This window comes from Protopterus annectens, chromosome 11.part0, assembly GCF_019279795.1.
Source record: "Protopterus annectens isolate FY-2018-M chromosome 11.part0, PAN1.0, whole genome shotgun sequence".
NCBI lineage: Eukaryota > Metazoa > Chordata > Ceratodontiformes > Protopteridae > Protopterus > Protopterus annectens.
The window spans coordinates 1,196,636,418-1,196,652,696 of NC_056745.1; the positions used below are offsets into that span (position 1 = coordinate 1,196,636,418).

General features: G+C 37.2%; 1 protein-coding gene across 1 annotated transcript in view; it reads right to left on the minus strand.

Moving 5' to 3' along the window:
• Nucleotides 1-16,279, minus strand: part of LOC122815042 (chloride anion exchanger-like) — a 359,777-nt gene that overhangs the window by 111,736 nt on the left and 231,762 nt on the right. Inside the window, exon 15 of the mRNA XM_044087290.1 lies at nucleotides 2,079-2,174. Coding sequence (XP_043943225.1) covers nucleotides 2,079-2,174 — 96 coding nt within the window. The remainder of the gene's footprint in view (nucleotides 1-2,078; nucleotides 2,175-16,279) is intronic.

Below are 16,279 nucleotides of genomic sequence, written 5' to 3' on the forward strand. Positions count from 1 at the left end.
AAGTGACGCATATGCTGCTCAAAGTTTAACTTCATGTACTGAGTATTTTATCATTCTGTACACTATTAAGTTCTTAACTGACTTCATTTCAAAGCCTGTTTGAAGCATTTTAAAAACGGTCTCCTTTATTTTTACATTTTTCTTAGTAATTGCCTTTCCTGGTTAAAATAACATACGTCTGCTTTCCAGTCTCTTATTGTAACACAATACAGCCAGAACTGGTAACTATGTAAAGTACCTCACCTTAATATGACATTTAAATAAAGCTCAGAGGAAGACTTTTACGGGATCTAAAATGATAAAGCAACTTTACTCACAGCAATAGGCCATATAGTTAGTATTTCATGCAATTCTCTTTCAACTTGCACATGGAGGAATCAGGCAACATACCTGACCTAAATCAATATCCTATGACCATCTTCATCATCATCATCATCGTCAATATTTTCAGACTTTTTAAAGGAACTGCTTAAACTCTGATGCAAAAGCTTCTTCACGGCACATATTTCACATGTTGTATCAAAAAGGGATTTACAAACTTAAAAATATGGCTGCTAGTCTCACAAGCCTGACTCTTGACTCCTGCAATAGACCTGTTGCACTGTTTTATAGAATGACGGTTCAGTTTATTGTGGTTTCACGAAACTAAGAGTTAAGCTTACTAAAGCTCTTTCACTCATATCTAATTTATCTCTCTGGCTACCCACACCCACCAGTTGATTTCAGAATGTGAAATCAGTTTTTTTTGGTACTTTTCCGTTATCGGGGCAACAGGTGTAATGAGCAGTTGGAATCCTAGCATGCGGTCGCAATGATTACACTGCTGCCGCTGATATGGGTATAGCCTTCACTTTTTCTGACGACACATTTCAAGTAAAAAATATGATAAAAGAAAGGAATAATGGCAGTTTTTCAGGCACTGTTTCCCACTCGCATTATAAAACACAACTGGGTGATAGTCCAATGTAGGGTTACCACCTGTCCCACTTTGCGAGGGGCAGTCCCTCTTTGGGCAGTTGTGTCCTGACAAAAAATATTAAAAATGGCAAATGTCCTGAGATTGTAGGACATAATTATGTCCTATATTTTATGTAATAGTTGCATAAAACAGTTATTCTGTATCTAAAATACCTAAATGTTATAAGAAACAGAATAAGCAACTAAAATGCTACAAGAATAAGCTTTTATTTAGGCAAAAAAGTTAAGTTATATCCTTTGTACTGACTGTGGGTATGTGTCAGCCTGTAAAATCTGATGTTTGTCCCGAAAATGTCTCACTTTAGCCATTTGAAAAGGTGGCAACCCTAGTCCAATGACTCTCTAGTAGTCACCCTTGAAATACATCATGGAAGAGAATACAGTTATCTTAACTTAAAGATAGTGTTTAATAATGCCGTAGTGTGTGCAATATCCAAACTCATGGTAACCAGCATACAGTGTTTTGTCCAAGAAGGAGAAAAAGACTTATTTGCAGATGTTCACATGATTTATTAATACTACGCAGGTAAAACAAGGCTATTTTACTCAACTCATTTCTGCCTGTTACAACCCATTGTACAGCATGGGTTAAACTGAACTGGAAGGGTATACAATTCAGTGGCATATCTGATTCCATTTCGTGTTGACAATTTCTGGGAGGATTACAGCACTTGTATGATAGTGCCGACATGTACAAGTTAAAGATTTCAATCTCTGTTTCAGCGCTTTTCCCATTTTAGCCACATATGTTACATGACTGCTTAATATCTTAGTATATAGCAGTTGTTAAAGTATGGGGTAGAATGTTAGAACAATGCATCTAATAACTTCCTTTAACCGACAGTAACTTTTTTAGAAGTAGTTGCCCTTTGTTAGCTACGTTGCTGTGGTTGATCAACAATGCCACTGGCAATTATGTGTGCACAGGTCATTATTTTTCTGTAATATTCTCCCCATGATTGATGACAGGTCAAATTAGTAGTACAAAAAACTGACGTAGTTTAAAATGTTTCAGATGTTTCAGTGTAGTGATAACATTTTAGCAAAATAATTTGTTAAATATACTATCGTATGCACGCAATGCCACAATATGCACTTACTTGGGTTATCTCAAGCTCCCCTTTCTTCCAGAGTTTCTTGATTTTTCTTAAAGCTTTGTTACGTTTACGAAGTATTCGAATTGGATTAAATCCAACCTGTACAAAGAGACCAAAAATGTGTAATATTTGTTTATTTATTTTGCTTTTAGTATTTTAATCTTTTGTAGTCTGGTATTGATGTTTTACAACAATCTTTAGTTAGCATTTATGCAGTTATCCATTTTTATCCATTTAAAATATTTCCCACCTGGCACAAATCCCATCAATGATAAATTGCTAAGCATCTGACTTCTAGTAGTGGCACAAATGTTGGCACCTGCCCGCAGGCATCAACACATGGTGAATCATATGAAGATACTACTGTGTGAGTATATTTAACCCATAATGGCATTATATGCTATGCTTCAGAGAAAGAGAAAGCTGGGGCTGGCATGCAAGTAGTGAGGTAAGGAAACAATCTGTCTCTGGCAAAACTGAAATGGAGGGCTTAAACACAAATGTATATATTCAGACTTGATGATACAGAGTCCTCTGTTTAATGTATGGGGTACATGGGGACGGAGCCATATCTAAAATACACTGCAAAGAAATTCAGAAATAGTTGAAAGTTATGAATTCAATTAATTCCTTTGGAAAACCAAAAGGCAAAATCCAAGTATCCCGGAAAAATAGTGGTTTTAGTCATCCAAAAATAAATTAATTTTAAAACTTTAATCTCAAAAATATTAGCTGGTAACAACTTATTCTTTTTTTTTTTTTTTGTTAAACTGTCAGTTTGACATGTACCTGGAGTGTTTCTCCCCAGGCTTCTGTTAAAAGAAAATTGGTTCTGTCCTAGTTGGACTTATCCAGTCAACAAATGTTAAATAAATAAATAAATTTAGCAGTTGTGTTAAGCTGTACTTATTTCTTTCAAACATCCATGTCCCTGAAAACATCATATAATGAAGTGAAACTAATAAGAAAACAAAGCCACACAGTGAACTGCATGAACCGATTTATTACATATAATAAAAAACAATGTACTAAGCGCTTTCACCCATCCAAATCAGGGCATCATCAGAGTAATTTATTTATTTATTAAAATAAAATATTATATTTTAATTCAACAATTCATATATACAAATATATATATTTTATGGTAAATTGTTGTTCTAATAAACTATATTATTTTTATTCAAACAGTACATCTAATTATATCTTAAAATTTTTTTATTTACAATGGTACTCAGATTTTTTTAAACATTCATCATATTATATATATATATATATATATATATATATATATATATTTATGTACTATATTGATATATATATTTTTACGTCTATTGAGGTTATTAATGTTTTTTTGTGCCAAGTCACTTTTGCAGACATTCACTATTTATTCAATTAAATCAGTTTTTCAATTATGTAATTATGTTATTAGGCATCTTATATAAAGAATGGCCTTGTTGTTATTTCTTTATACTCTGATTATCCAGTTAACATCCAGTTCATCAGCTGTTATATGTATCCCCTTTTCTGGCTTATACTTCATGACTATGTTGTATTTCACATAGGTTCATAGGTTCATAGGTAGGTACTAGGCTATCTGCCCGAGGGCATTTATAAACCTAGCCAGAGTGTGTCAGCTTTCACCGCCCCATTGACTAATTAACTGATCCTCTGTCAAGCAGAGCCAATGAAGTGATCCCAGGGGTGTATTTTCTGTTACCCATCCACTCGTCAAGGTTTCTCTTGAAAAGTATTAGTGAGGGGCTCTGCCTAATGTAATCTGGAATTTTGTTCCAAAGCATGGGGAGTCTCTGTGACAGGAATCTAGCCCTCCGGCATGTTCTATTTATTGTTGTGGTGAGGTTTAGCTCACTAGAGCACATGGCTCACAGTGACTTGGTTTTCTTTAGGTGGAGCATGTCCATCAATTCTGAGTTGGACATGACTTTGTAAGTCAGGCAGAGATCACCTCTGAGTAAGCGATATGTCACTGAGTACAGCCGCATAGGACATATGTTTGAGGCCAGTAATCCTCTTGGTGAGGTACTTTTGTGGTCTTTCCAGCTGTTGGAAGTGTCTTGTGAGGTATATCTCAAATGGAGCATTATACTCTATGATGGGTCTGATGAGTGATGAGTAGAGGGACACTATAACCTCTTTATTTCTAGATGTGAACCTTTTGGTAATTAGATGGGCCACACAGAAGGATTTCCTAACTACTTTGGCAATATGATTGTCAAAGGAGAGATTACTATCTACCTGGGTCCCCAGATCTCTTATTGCCTCTTCTGTATTAATGGGGCTGCCACCTATGTGGTAATTCATGGGTGTTTTGTTTTTCTCAAATGGGACGACTATGCATTTTTTGGCATTAAGCATGAAGCCATGACTTTGACACCAGGTGTCCATCTCAGTAAGGCCCTTTTGGAGGTTGTCCGTGTCAGCCAGAGAGTCAATTATAGCTCCCAGTTTGCAGTCATCGGCAAACTTGGTTAGCCATAGTCCTCCTGTGTTTCCCTGTACTTCTGAGATGTATATGCTGAACAGTAGGGGTCCCAGGACAGAGCCTTGCGGGACACCACTTGTGACTGGTTTAGAGTTGGTTCTGGAGCCTGCTATTCTTACCGTGTGAGTTCTGTCTGTAAGCCAGTTGGCAACCCATCTTGTGACATAGGGGTTTATGTTCAGGCTGGTGAGTTTTTCTGTAATACCCGAGTGGGGAATGGTGTCAAAAGCCTTGGTGAGGTCAAGGTAGGCTGTGTGAACCACATTTCCCTCGTCTATGGCCTTGGTGACTGTCTTGAAGAAGTCAACCAGGTTTAGTAGGCATGATCTGCCCTTAACAAAGCCAAACTGGGTTGGCTCAAGTGTTTGGAGGTTCCCAATGTCTTTGTTAATGAGTTCCATGATGATGCGCTCCATAGCCTTGCAGACCAGGCTAGTCAGACTTATGGGGTGATAGTTACCAGGGTCAGTTGTGGCCCCTCCTTTGTGGAATGGAATAACTGTTGCTGTGCACCATTCTATAGGCATGTAGCCTGTAGAGAGGCTGAGGTTGAACAGCATGTTTAGGTGGGAGGTTAGTTCCATCTGTAGTTCATGCAAGATGCAGCCTGGGACATCATCTGGCCCCATTGCCGCTGTGTTTTTGGCTTTTGAAAGGGCTGTTTTCACCTGTGCGTCTCTGATTTCCGGGGCACTACACTTTTCTGGTATTGGTGTGGGCCCTTTTGGGAGTGAGAAGGGGGTGAAGTTTGCACTGAATCTATCTGCCAGGATGTTGGCAATATCAGTAGGTTCATTATATTTTGTGCTATTTTGCACTAGTTCAGTGCATATCTGCGAGTTGCCACTTTTTAATTTCTTAACATAGCTAAAGAAGGCTTTGTGGTTATATTTTGAATACTTGGCTATTTTTCTTTCAAAGTTAGCCTTGGATGATTTTATGAGGGACCTTAGTTTCTTACTGATACTGATCAGGGATGTCTTTCCTTCTTGGGATTTGCTTTTTTTCTGAACTAGTTTCCTCCTTCTGCTGTATAGCCTGTTTATGGCAGGGGTCCACCAGACTGGTTTCCTTCTCTTAGAGGAGTGATTCTTGGTTTTGCTAGGGATGGCACGATCCATGCATCCTTGTAGGTGCTCATAGCATGCATTTGTAAAGGTTTCTGCATCTTGGGCATGAAAATACATCAGCGAGGGCACTTGTGCCACTAACTGTTTAATTATTTTAAAGTCTTTTCTTGCTTTATATACTAGTAATATGCCACATTTTGTTTCATTAAGATCCTTAATAATGAACTTATTTCTGATATATTGAGAATAAACGTTGAAAGGTATTACATCATACCAGAAACAACATTGCATCATAGAAAGAAATCTCATGAGAGATGGTTATCCTTCAGTACGTTCTGACCTTTTCACTGTCACACTTCAAACATTAAGATGCTAAAATAAGATGTTTTGTGTCAGTTCTATACCTCTAATTTTACATTTACTTCTGTTACTTCTTCTCAGTCTCTTTAGAACTCATTTTACCTTACTTCATGCTTTTTGATTTGAACTCACAATAGTATGTCATCAGTAATATTATCAACACCATAAATCAAGGAGCCTCTTCTCAAAGTACTTCATTTTCATTCTCCATGTTTTCAACATAGAAGTTCAATACTCATCAACTTCAATTACTTCTCCTTCCATATAGGGGGTCCATGATTACTATGTCCACTTTCCATCATTCCGCATGCATGTCTACTTTCCATCATTCCGCATGCAAGACTTACCTATTTATCTGCCACTTATGTTTCTCCATGTTTTGCCATGCAACAACTCTCTTTTTCCTCAGCCTTCATTAGTGCAGACTTTTCTTTCTGTTTTGACTGTCTGAATAATCCTTCATTTAAATGAATACTTCTCACTGCCCTAAAGTTTCATGATGCTACCTAATCCTTCTCCTTTTCACACACGGATCAGCACCAAGTGTTATAAAAATGGGGTTGAGAAGGCCAATGGAAGGGCAAGCTTTAATACTTGCAGGGAATTGATTCACACACTGATATCCATCACCAGGGCTCATGGTGAATGAAGACAGGCCAATATGCTTTATTATCACTTTTGACAGTAATAACGTTACAGTCAGATGATGTTTAAAGCAATATTGTCCCATAATCACTAGTGACATGTATTTTTTAAATACTGTCCCTCCTAAAATTTCTGTATCCTAAAAAAGGGGGAAGTACATTAGAAGCCTTTTTAGTCAGTTTAAAAATAGTTCCCTCCCTGTGATGAAAAAAGTACCTTGTGTGAAGTCCTCGTTTGTTGCTATCCCTCTGGCCATTATGCCCATTGCAATAAGATTTGCAAAATTACATTTTTTAGTTCAGCTAAGATATCAAAGATCTTTGACATAAAGACATAAAGTATTTCATCATATGTCAGAGTGGCTGAGTTACTTATTTAGTTGTGCGCCACTGTAGAGCCTTTTACATTGGCCAGACATCAGACCCTGGAAGCAATGTGTTTCATTGTATTTTAATTGTAGCAACAAAGTCAATCCAGAAACCAAGAACAGTCACACTGGTGGGAAAAGGCTTCATAGTCGAGTGCTGCTCAAAACATACATTTATTACTTAAAAAACTCATAAAACAACAATAGAGGTTAAGTGCTTTCGTACTCTGGTAATTGGACTTCTTCAGAACAATTACCTATAAGTCAAGAAGCCTTTTCATGCATCATACTAAATTAATTGATTACATAATATTCAAATTAGCAATGTTTCCTCAGAGTGCTAGCATAAACAGCTGCTATGTTGTAAAACGTAGTAGTAAAAACATGTAAAAGTTACAAAGAAATAATTTACAACAATGCACAGTGCACTTGCAAGATCACTGCAGCTAAAATTAAAAACATTTTTTCAGTTTTTTTATATATGACTCTTAACTAAAAAATGTTCCATACCCTATGTGACACATATCAAAATGCGTATCCTATGGCATCACTGCTTAATTATCCAAAATAATATCCAGCTTTGAGTTTTAGTATGCTGGAAATTGAAACATTTTCATTGAAACCTGGTGGCTGGATAGCATTGGTCCTGAGTTGCCACTTAAGTTCTAAAAATTCTAAGAAGTCATCACTTGCCCCCCCCCCCCCGCTCACCTAAGTTAACTTGCTCAGAAATGCAAAACCTGAACTGATGTGTGGGGTTGGATTTAATGTGCCTATATAGGGCGTTGTTTTCATCTTTCTTTTTGATGTCGTATATGTGTTGATACATCCTTTGCTTGCATTTACGTTTAGTTTTCCCTGTGTAGAATGCTGTGCAAAATGTGTATAACCCTAGATAAAGAATGTCCTTAGTGGAACATGTAAACCTGTCACTATGTTTTGTGTACCCAAAGCCATGTATATTAAAGGAAGAACCTTCCATAACATACTTGCATTGATTACAGTTTCCGCACTTGACATACCTCTCAAGTGTACCTCATTACGAGGAACGTACCTCATTTGGGGTCTTAAAAAGTTCATGTTCCTCGAAATTCCTCAAAGTTCCACATTGAAAGAGTCTGTCACACATTCAGTGTTAGGAATTTTTTTAAGTGAAATCCATGGTAAATTGAAATTATTCATATTAATTCATTAAAGGATCTTCTTTATAATTAAAACCAGCATATTTTAACCATCCTATGACCTTCCTAGTTGAAGTTGTTAGTACGCCATTAGTATGTGTTCCACATTTTGCCCATTTGTTCCACATGATGAAGGTGAGTGTTCCTCATTTTGACGATGGAAGGTTGAGAGCTATTTCTTCCCTTATTTTCACGTCTTCCCATTCTTTCCAGTATCAATTTAAAACTAGGAGCTTTTATGTATATCACTACTGGTCTTTTTCCCACCGCACTAAGGTGGTCCGGGTTGACTTCAGAGATAGTCCAATTTCTTTCTAAAATCTCCCTTAAGCCATCAGATTCATTAGTGTAAGTCAACACCATTCCATTGTTGAATTATTTGCCACTTGTTCCTTCTACTGTGTCATCTGAGTGTAGCATTAGACCTTCCTAACTTTAAGTGTTTCTAATTCCACCTGGAAGTCATCTCCTGATACCATACTTGCTAGTCTCACGCATTGCTCCTTTACAATCAACTTTTTTTGGTGTAGCTGAAGTTGTTTTCTAAGACTACTTCAATGAGTTCTCTGAGCGTACCCAGCTTTCTTTGGCCCAGTGTAGTGTTGTGCCTTAGGTAGTCATAAAAGCAGTCTGTACCTATTCTATGCAGAATAACAGAGAAGAGATCCTGCACATCGATAGTAACAAATATAATCTCTTCCCTAAACAAATCATTGGTTATTCTGCTGAGGAAATACCAAGAGTCTCTTAACAGGACAGGGTTTGTTTTTAACACAGTTTTCGTATAAAAATCAATGTATTTTGCAATACACAAAGTTTTTGATGCCTTAACTTGCATCAACTACAGGACACAATGAAGGATCTACAACACATTTATGAACCTTTGGGATCCCGAGTATCGTGGGGATCTTGAGGTTACATATGTTAAGGAAATTATGTTCTTCCATAGATATTTGACTATTCAAAAGCATGTCCTCAAGAATAAGCTCTATTTTACGATAGGCTATATTTATTTCATTGATGGAAGCTTCCTCGTAGGTGTCTTAACGTTTGAAGGCCAGTACTTTTGGCAGAAGATAGGAGTAACAATGGGAGCTGCTTGTGCCCCCATGTTTGCAAACACAGTCCCTTCCTATTGGGAATGGAACTATGTGCTTAACTCAGAATTCAAGGACTGCTGGACATTCTGTGGACATTTTTTAGACGATATGTTTTTTTCTGGACTGACACTGCAGACAAACTGGATATGTTTTTTGACTATTTGCATGCTACCACTGATTTTTTGAAATTCACCATGGATATTCAGGAGGACACTGTGCATTTTTTGGATATAACACTTACCGAAAATTATGTAAAGAGAGGATTTGATTCAGCTATATACAGCAAACCTAGTTATTCCACCTCTATGTTACACTTTGAGAGTATGCACCCACTATACCAAAAAATGTCGACTGTAAAGGGGCAATGTGTGAGACTAGCAAGAATGGCATCAGGAGATGATGACTTCCAGGTGGCATTACAAACACTTAAAGGTATGTTTGCATGGAGGGGATACCCACAATTGTTTTTGAAAAAAATCTTTGATGAAGTCTGTAGGAAGAGGTCCTCAGGGCACTTTATTCCACTATTAGGAAGGTCTAATGCTACACTCCCCACCCCTAGTGATAGAATAGGCAACACAATAGAGGGAACAAGTGGCAAACAATTCAACAATGGAATGGTGTTGACTTACACTGTTGTGGGTGACTGTTCTTGTATTTTAATTGTAGAAATTACAGAAGGGACAGGAGTGTCCTGTACAAACATATACTTAATCTTCCTACTGTTCATTTTACATTGATAAACAATGAAAAGTGATGGCGAAAACTTACCACAACTTAAAAACATAGCTTGAAAAGAAAGGCAATGGATTAACAATTTGGAAACTTTAGTCTCAACTGGCACGAATGGACTGTTTTGATTTGTGGGCTAATGTAGTTAATTTTACCATGGATGAGATAGGTTTTGCTCTTTGCCAAATATTTATTTGATTAATGAAATTATTTTTCATAAACTGCATTTTCTATGGTAAGAATGTCACCTTTTTCCATGGTTAGTATATAAGTTTGTATATTTATGGCTTTATGTCATTAGTTTATATTTACTGATGAATATTTATTAATTTTGCTTTATTGTTCTTTGCATACAATGTTTAAGTTTACACACAACTAGTTTGTGTAATTTACCACTAGAGGCTATTGTTTGATCATATTTACTTTTATCAGGGCCTTGAAACAACAAAATGACTGGCACTAGCACGAAATTTATAGGTTTGATTTTTTTTTTATTTGTAATATCAATACATTGTTGTGCAATTTTGATTTTTTTTTTGCCAGACTGATATTATTTGATAATCACTTTACCATTACATGGTTTTATTATATACTTTAGTATGACTGGCATTTTTGCCTTTGGGCATTCTCTGTACATGTGTATTGTGGTTTGTTGGAGACTGTCACATGTTGTCTAACGTGTTTTTTTTTAATTATATTTGGTCAGGACAAGGCAGATACAGGTTGATAAAGCCTGTTTGGTGAAACAATAGTCTGCAGGGACCCCTTTTCTGAGATTTTGAATAAAGCAGCTGGATTTCTTCAGTTATGGTGCTGGTTTGTTGCTGTGTTTTGATATACATCCATATACACACACACATATATATATATGTGTGTGTGTGTGTGTGTGTGTGTGTGTGTGTGTGTGTGTGTGTGTGTGTGTGTGTGTGTGTGTGTGTGTTATTTGGTGATGTTTGCTCCTTCAGAAAACATTGAAAGAATAGTTCAGTGATTCAAACACATTTTCTCGTATACTCTGCAAATGATTTTACCAGAAACATAAAGCAAAAAAAAATGTAACACATATACATATCAGAATAACATTTCTTATATAAACACATTCAAAAATGATATTAATAATACCAGAAAACTGCCTACATTCAGACAAGCAGTACTATCTTAACTACAGAAAATAGTAGGATTAGCATAAAAGCTATGACCTCTACAGCAGTACCACAATGCCTACAAAAACACAACCAACACCAACCACAAATATTTTAACATACTGTTGATGTTCGATCAAACTACAATCGATTAACTGAAAAATTGTGAAAACGTACTTTTGAGCAATCATCACAGTATAACTCTAATTTGAGAAATTGCGATTTTCACAAATACTATTAATACTATATACATATACACACATATATTGAATGCTATCACACAAGCACTTATGGAAAATTTAGAGTCCACAATCTACCTAGTCCATATATTTGGGATTTGGATGGGAACCAGACGATCAAGGAAAAATCCATACAAACACAGGTAGGATATGCAAGCACCAAACAGAAGACTCCCCAGCCGAGAACTTGATCTAGAAAACCTTTTGATTTGAGAGTAATTGTTACTCATCTTGACAATGTACCATACATATACATACATGCATACACATACACACACACACACACACACACACACACACACACACACACACACACACACACACACACACACACACATGTATGGGTCTACGTCATAACATTGAAATTTCAGAACATTGAATTTCATAACACTGAGACCAAAACATCTAAATCCCAAAACACTGAAACCCAAAACATTGAAAACTCAGAACATTGAAAGTGTGCTTCATAACATTGAAAACTACAATGCATATGTAAATAACATCCTCTCCACCTATAACAACACATAACCAACAATCACACTTTCTACTACGTTTCTGCAGGGGGCAAGCCCCCCTGCACCCCACACCCCAGTAAATTAAACATACCAACTCCAAGATCACACTGCAGTGGAAAAAAGTTAATTTCCTAACCTCAGTGTATGGTGATTTTGATACAGTGAGGTTAGGAAATTAACTTTTTTCCACTGTAATGTGATTTTGGTATATTTAATTTATGGGGGTGTGGGGGGCAGAGCCCCTCACATGGAGGGTGCAGGGGGGCTTGCCCCCCTGCAGAAACATAGTAGAAAGTGTGTTTGTTAGTTAGGTGTTGTTGTAGGTGGAGGGTATCTTATTTACTTGTGAAATGTAGTTTTCAATGTTATGAAGCAGACTTTCAATGTTCTGAGTTTTCAATGTTTTGGGTTTTCAGTGTTTTGAATTTTCGATGTTATGGTCACAGTGTTATGAAATTCAATGTTATGAAATTTCGGGTCTATATTAGAACATCGAAGTTTCAAAACTTCGAATGTTCTAATACTGACCCCTATTCAGCAAAAGCTGAAAACATTGAACATACAGAACAGCGAATTTTTTCCTAGGGAAAAAAATTGCTGTTCCAAAACACATACACACAACACAAGCACACCAAACAAACAGCAATCCACACACATACACCTAAAATCTTACACCTAACCCTACACTAAACTATACACACACCACTAACTATCCACTTACCTTAACCCAAACCCTAACCCTAAGGTCTGTCACTATCTCACACTCACCTCACCTGCGCCCTAACCCTAACTCACCTACCCTGCCCTAACCCTCACGTCCACACAATCACACAAATACCTAACCCACACCCTAACCGTAACTAACCTAACCCACACTCAATCGCACACTTACCTGAACCCGACCCGTAACTTTCCACCATAGCGCTGAAAATAGCAAAGCAACAGAAACGGACAACCAAATTCTTTCCCTAGGAAAAAAATTTGGTTTTCTGTTGCTTTGATATTTTCAGCTTTTGCTGAATAGGGGTCGATATTAGAACATTCGAAGTTTTGAAACTTCGATGTTCTAATATAGACCCGAAATTTCAATGTTATAAAGTAGACCCATATGCATATATATATATATATATATATATATATATATATATATATATATATATGTGTGTGTGTGTGTGTGTGTGTGTGTGTGTGTGTGTGTGTGTGTGTATTAGTAAAGTGTATCCTTTTTTGACTATGTGTCCTCTCTAACTTGTCAACAGCAAAAATACCACAAATTCATGTTTTTGCTCATCTCTTCCTCTGCTTTAAGCAGTTTGTTTCCATGTATTTAGTTTACTTATGATAAGTGGGCTAGTACCGGACCTTGTGACCCACTTTATGTCATGATTTTACTACTGAAGAGCCAGAAAAAAGAGGAAATTAATACATTTTGAAAGATATCGGGTGTACAGGTTGAGGTATGAGTTTATCCAATATAACCAGTGATGCAGAGCATTAGAAGCAGTAGAGAGGATTGTAATACATATATGAGAATGCAGTCACTCAAGGACTAGAAGAAACATCTACCACATCCTGACAGATGCTGAAAGTACAGGCAAAATAAATATTAAACAGGGAACTTGGTCTAATAGCTTACAATATGTGAATATGAATAAATACCTTTAGTATCTTTAGCTTTGAAAAATAAAAAGTTGAGGATTCCTGTAATATTATTAAGAAGGAATTTCTACAATCAGACCACCACCGAAAAAAGCCTTCTGCAGCATTTGAGTAAAACTGGTGACTTTAAGTGAAGTGGATGATAAAAGTAGAGGAACAAAGGTATCTAGTGGATATGGTACTGTGTAGAGGTAGACTATGATAATGATACAGAACCCTGCAAATTATTTTGCAGATCTGTAAAGTAGCCTTATTGGCAACTGAGAGACAAGCATCTCCAGAAAAGGGAGTGCACTGATGTTCTGTCATTTGAGAACTGACCATAAATCTACATATTTTTCTTGCAACTTGGAGCATATCTTAGTTACTGGTTGAGATGGCTGAGATAACTACAAGCTCATATTCAAAATGAAAGCCTGGCTTCCTTAATCAAAAGATGGGACATTTTATGACAGCTGCCTAGGAGTGCTTTTACTCTGGCAAAGACAATTAGTGTTAATGGAAAAAGATATAAGAAAGCAGAACTATACGTATTCAGATTGTGTGATTGATTTAAGAATGCCACCACTGCATGAAACCATGTTCCACTCAGTGGGTACTTCTTTGGTGTTTGGAAGAACATGTCTTGAACAGTTATAAAATTCAAGTACAATTTCAACTGATAAAACCATCTGTGAAATGTAGGAGATCCTGGGCAAAGGATTGGTTGACTGAAGTTGAGGACTGGTTTAAAGTCCAAATGGCTAGATCATTAGCATAGAACAGTATCAGCTATTGGGTAAGCCAAATGAGAAGGTATTTATAAAAACAGTGAAACAGAAAATGCAGCACTGAGCTCTGGAGAACACTAATGGCTATAGAAATGTGGTGAGTGATTTGTACGTGGCAAGATAAGCTGTCTAAAGGAGTACGGGACTAGTGTAATGTAATGTGATCAAGCTATATAGATTAAGTTAGCAGCCTGCAGTGCTATAGATAGGCAAAAGCCTTATTCAAGTTGATGCATGCTACTGCTGTTAACTTCTTTCTGTCTATATATCTTACAGTGCTGTTGATTAGGATTAGTAGTAAAGCTGTAATACTGCAACCTTTGCAAAACAAGTGCTAGATTTCACTGAAGAGACCACTGGTTTCAAAGTGGGATTTGAGCTGAGCTGAGACTGACAGTTTGTTGATGTTAGTAAGTAGGAATTTCATTGATGACATCATATAGTGCTCTACCAGGTGAGTAGGGCAGTGACTAGGCAACGACACTACAGTGGAAGCCTCTAGAGGCCCAGGTATAAACCACTGCCAAGAGAAAAGTTGAGAATATGATGGCGTATATAGAGATGAAATAATTACAATTCCTGATGATCTTTGAGAAAAATCTATCAGATACAGCACGATCACAGCCTGGAAAGCTTTTTAGTAAAAGTTTTACTTGCTTTTAAGTGACCTGGCTGAAAATAAAAGCATCTAAGAACTCGAATGGATAACAGCATGGCTTGAATGGCAATTAACTGATGAATCTCATGAGAATAAAAAAATTATTTGTAAATACATCAAATAATATGCTTGGGGAGGTGACCTATTGATTATTGTGAGGCAATGTAATGCATTTGAAGCCTTAGTTCTTTCAACAAGATTCAGATATTTATAGGTTCATAAGTTCATACTAGCTCACTTCTTCTTCTTCTTCCGGCTTTTCCCGGTTAGGGGTCGCCACAGCGGATCACCTTGTCTGCACATTGAATGGCAGTGGAGTTTTACGGTGTCGAGTTGCCAGCCCGGCGCCCAACCTTCCACAGAAGGCACACTCACACACACACCTAGGGCCAATTTAGAATATCCAATCCACCTGCAGCATGTCTTTGGGATGTGGGAGGAAACCGGAGCACCCGGAAGAAACACACGCGACCACAGGGAGGACATGCACACTCCGCACAGAAGGCACACCAGCCGAGGATCGAACCGGAGAACCTCTTGCTGTGAGGCGGCAATGCTAACCACTGCACCACCGTGGCCGCCCTAAGTTCATACTAGCTCACTAATTACAAAAATCATTAGGAATCTAGGCACTGCATTTTGCTTACTACCCCAGTCCATAAGGTCATGACGAACCTGACCTGACATGCATTTTTAGGACCCAATCCAATCATCTAAATTAAATTTAAAGGGAACAAGGGAATGTTCGATGTGCAGGAGCTTATTCAAGAGGCATGGGATCCTTTGGGAAAAGCATCTGTCTCATCAGCAAGTCCTATTTATATTACAGTGTCAATTTAGGTTCCTCGATTGATATTAGTGGTGTTTGCAGTTTTAGAAACATGCAGAAGGTCAGGCAGCTCAGAGTTATTTGCTGCTTTGCAGGCCAGGCAGTGATCACCACTGAGAAGCTAATAGGAGAAAGAATAGAGATACAGAGCTTTTAGGCCTGCTATGCTTCTTATGGAGCTCACGCCTGAGATTTCTTTTAGTGCTGAAATGTGTTTTATGGTTCCTAGCTAAACCACATGCTTGGATAGATACATGCCCAAGACAGCATTATATTCAATTATGGCTCTATTAAGGGTGGCATAGAGAGGAATATCATTTCTCTAGAACTTGAGTATTTACTTCAATAATTTACTAAATTAGGTAAAAAGATGCTATAACTTTAGTTCATACATGGTAATCAAAAGAGAGTTAATTATCCACAGAACTGCCCAA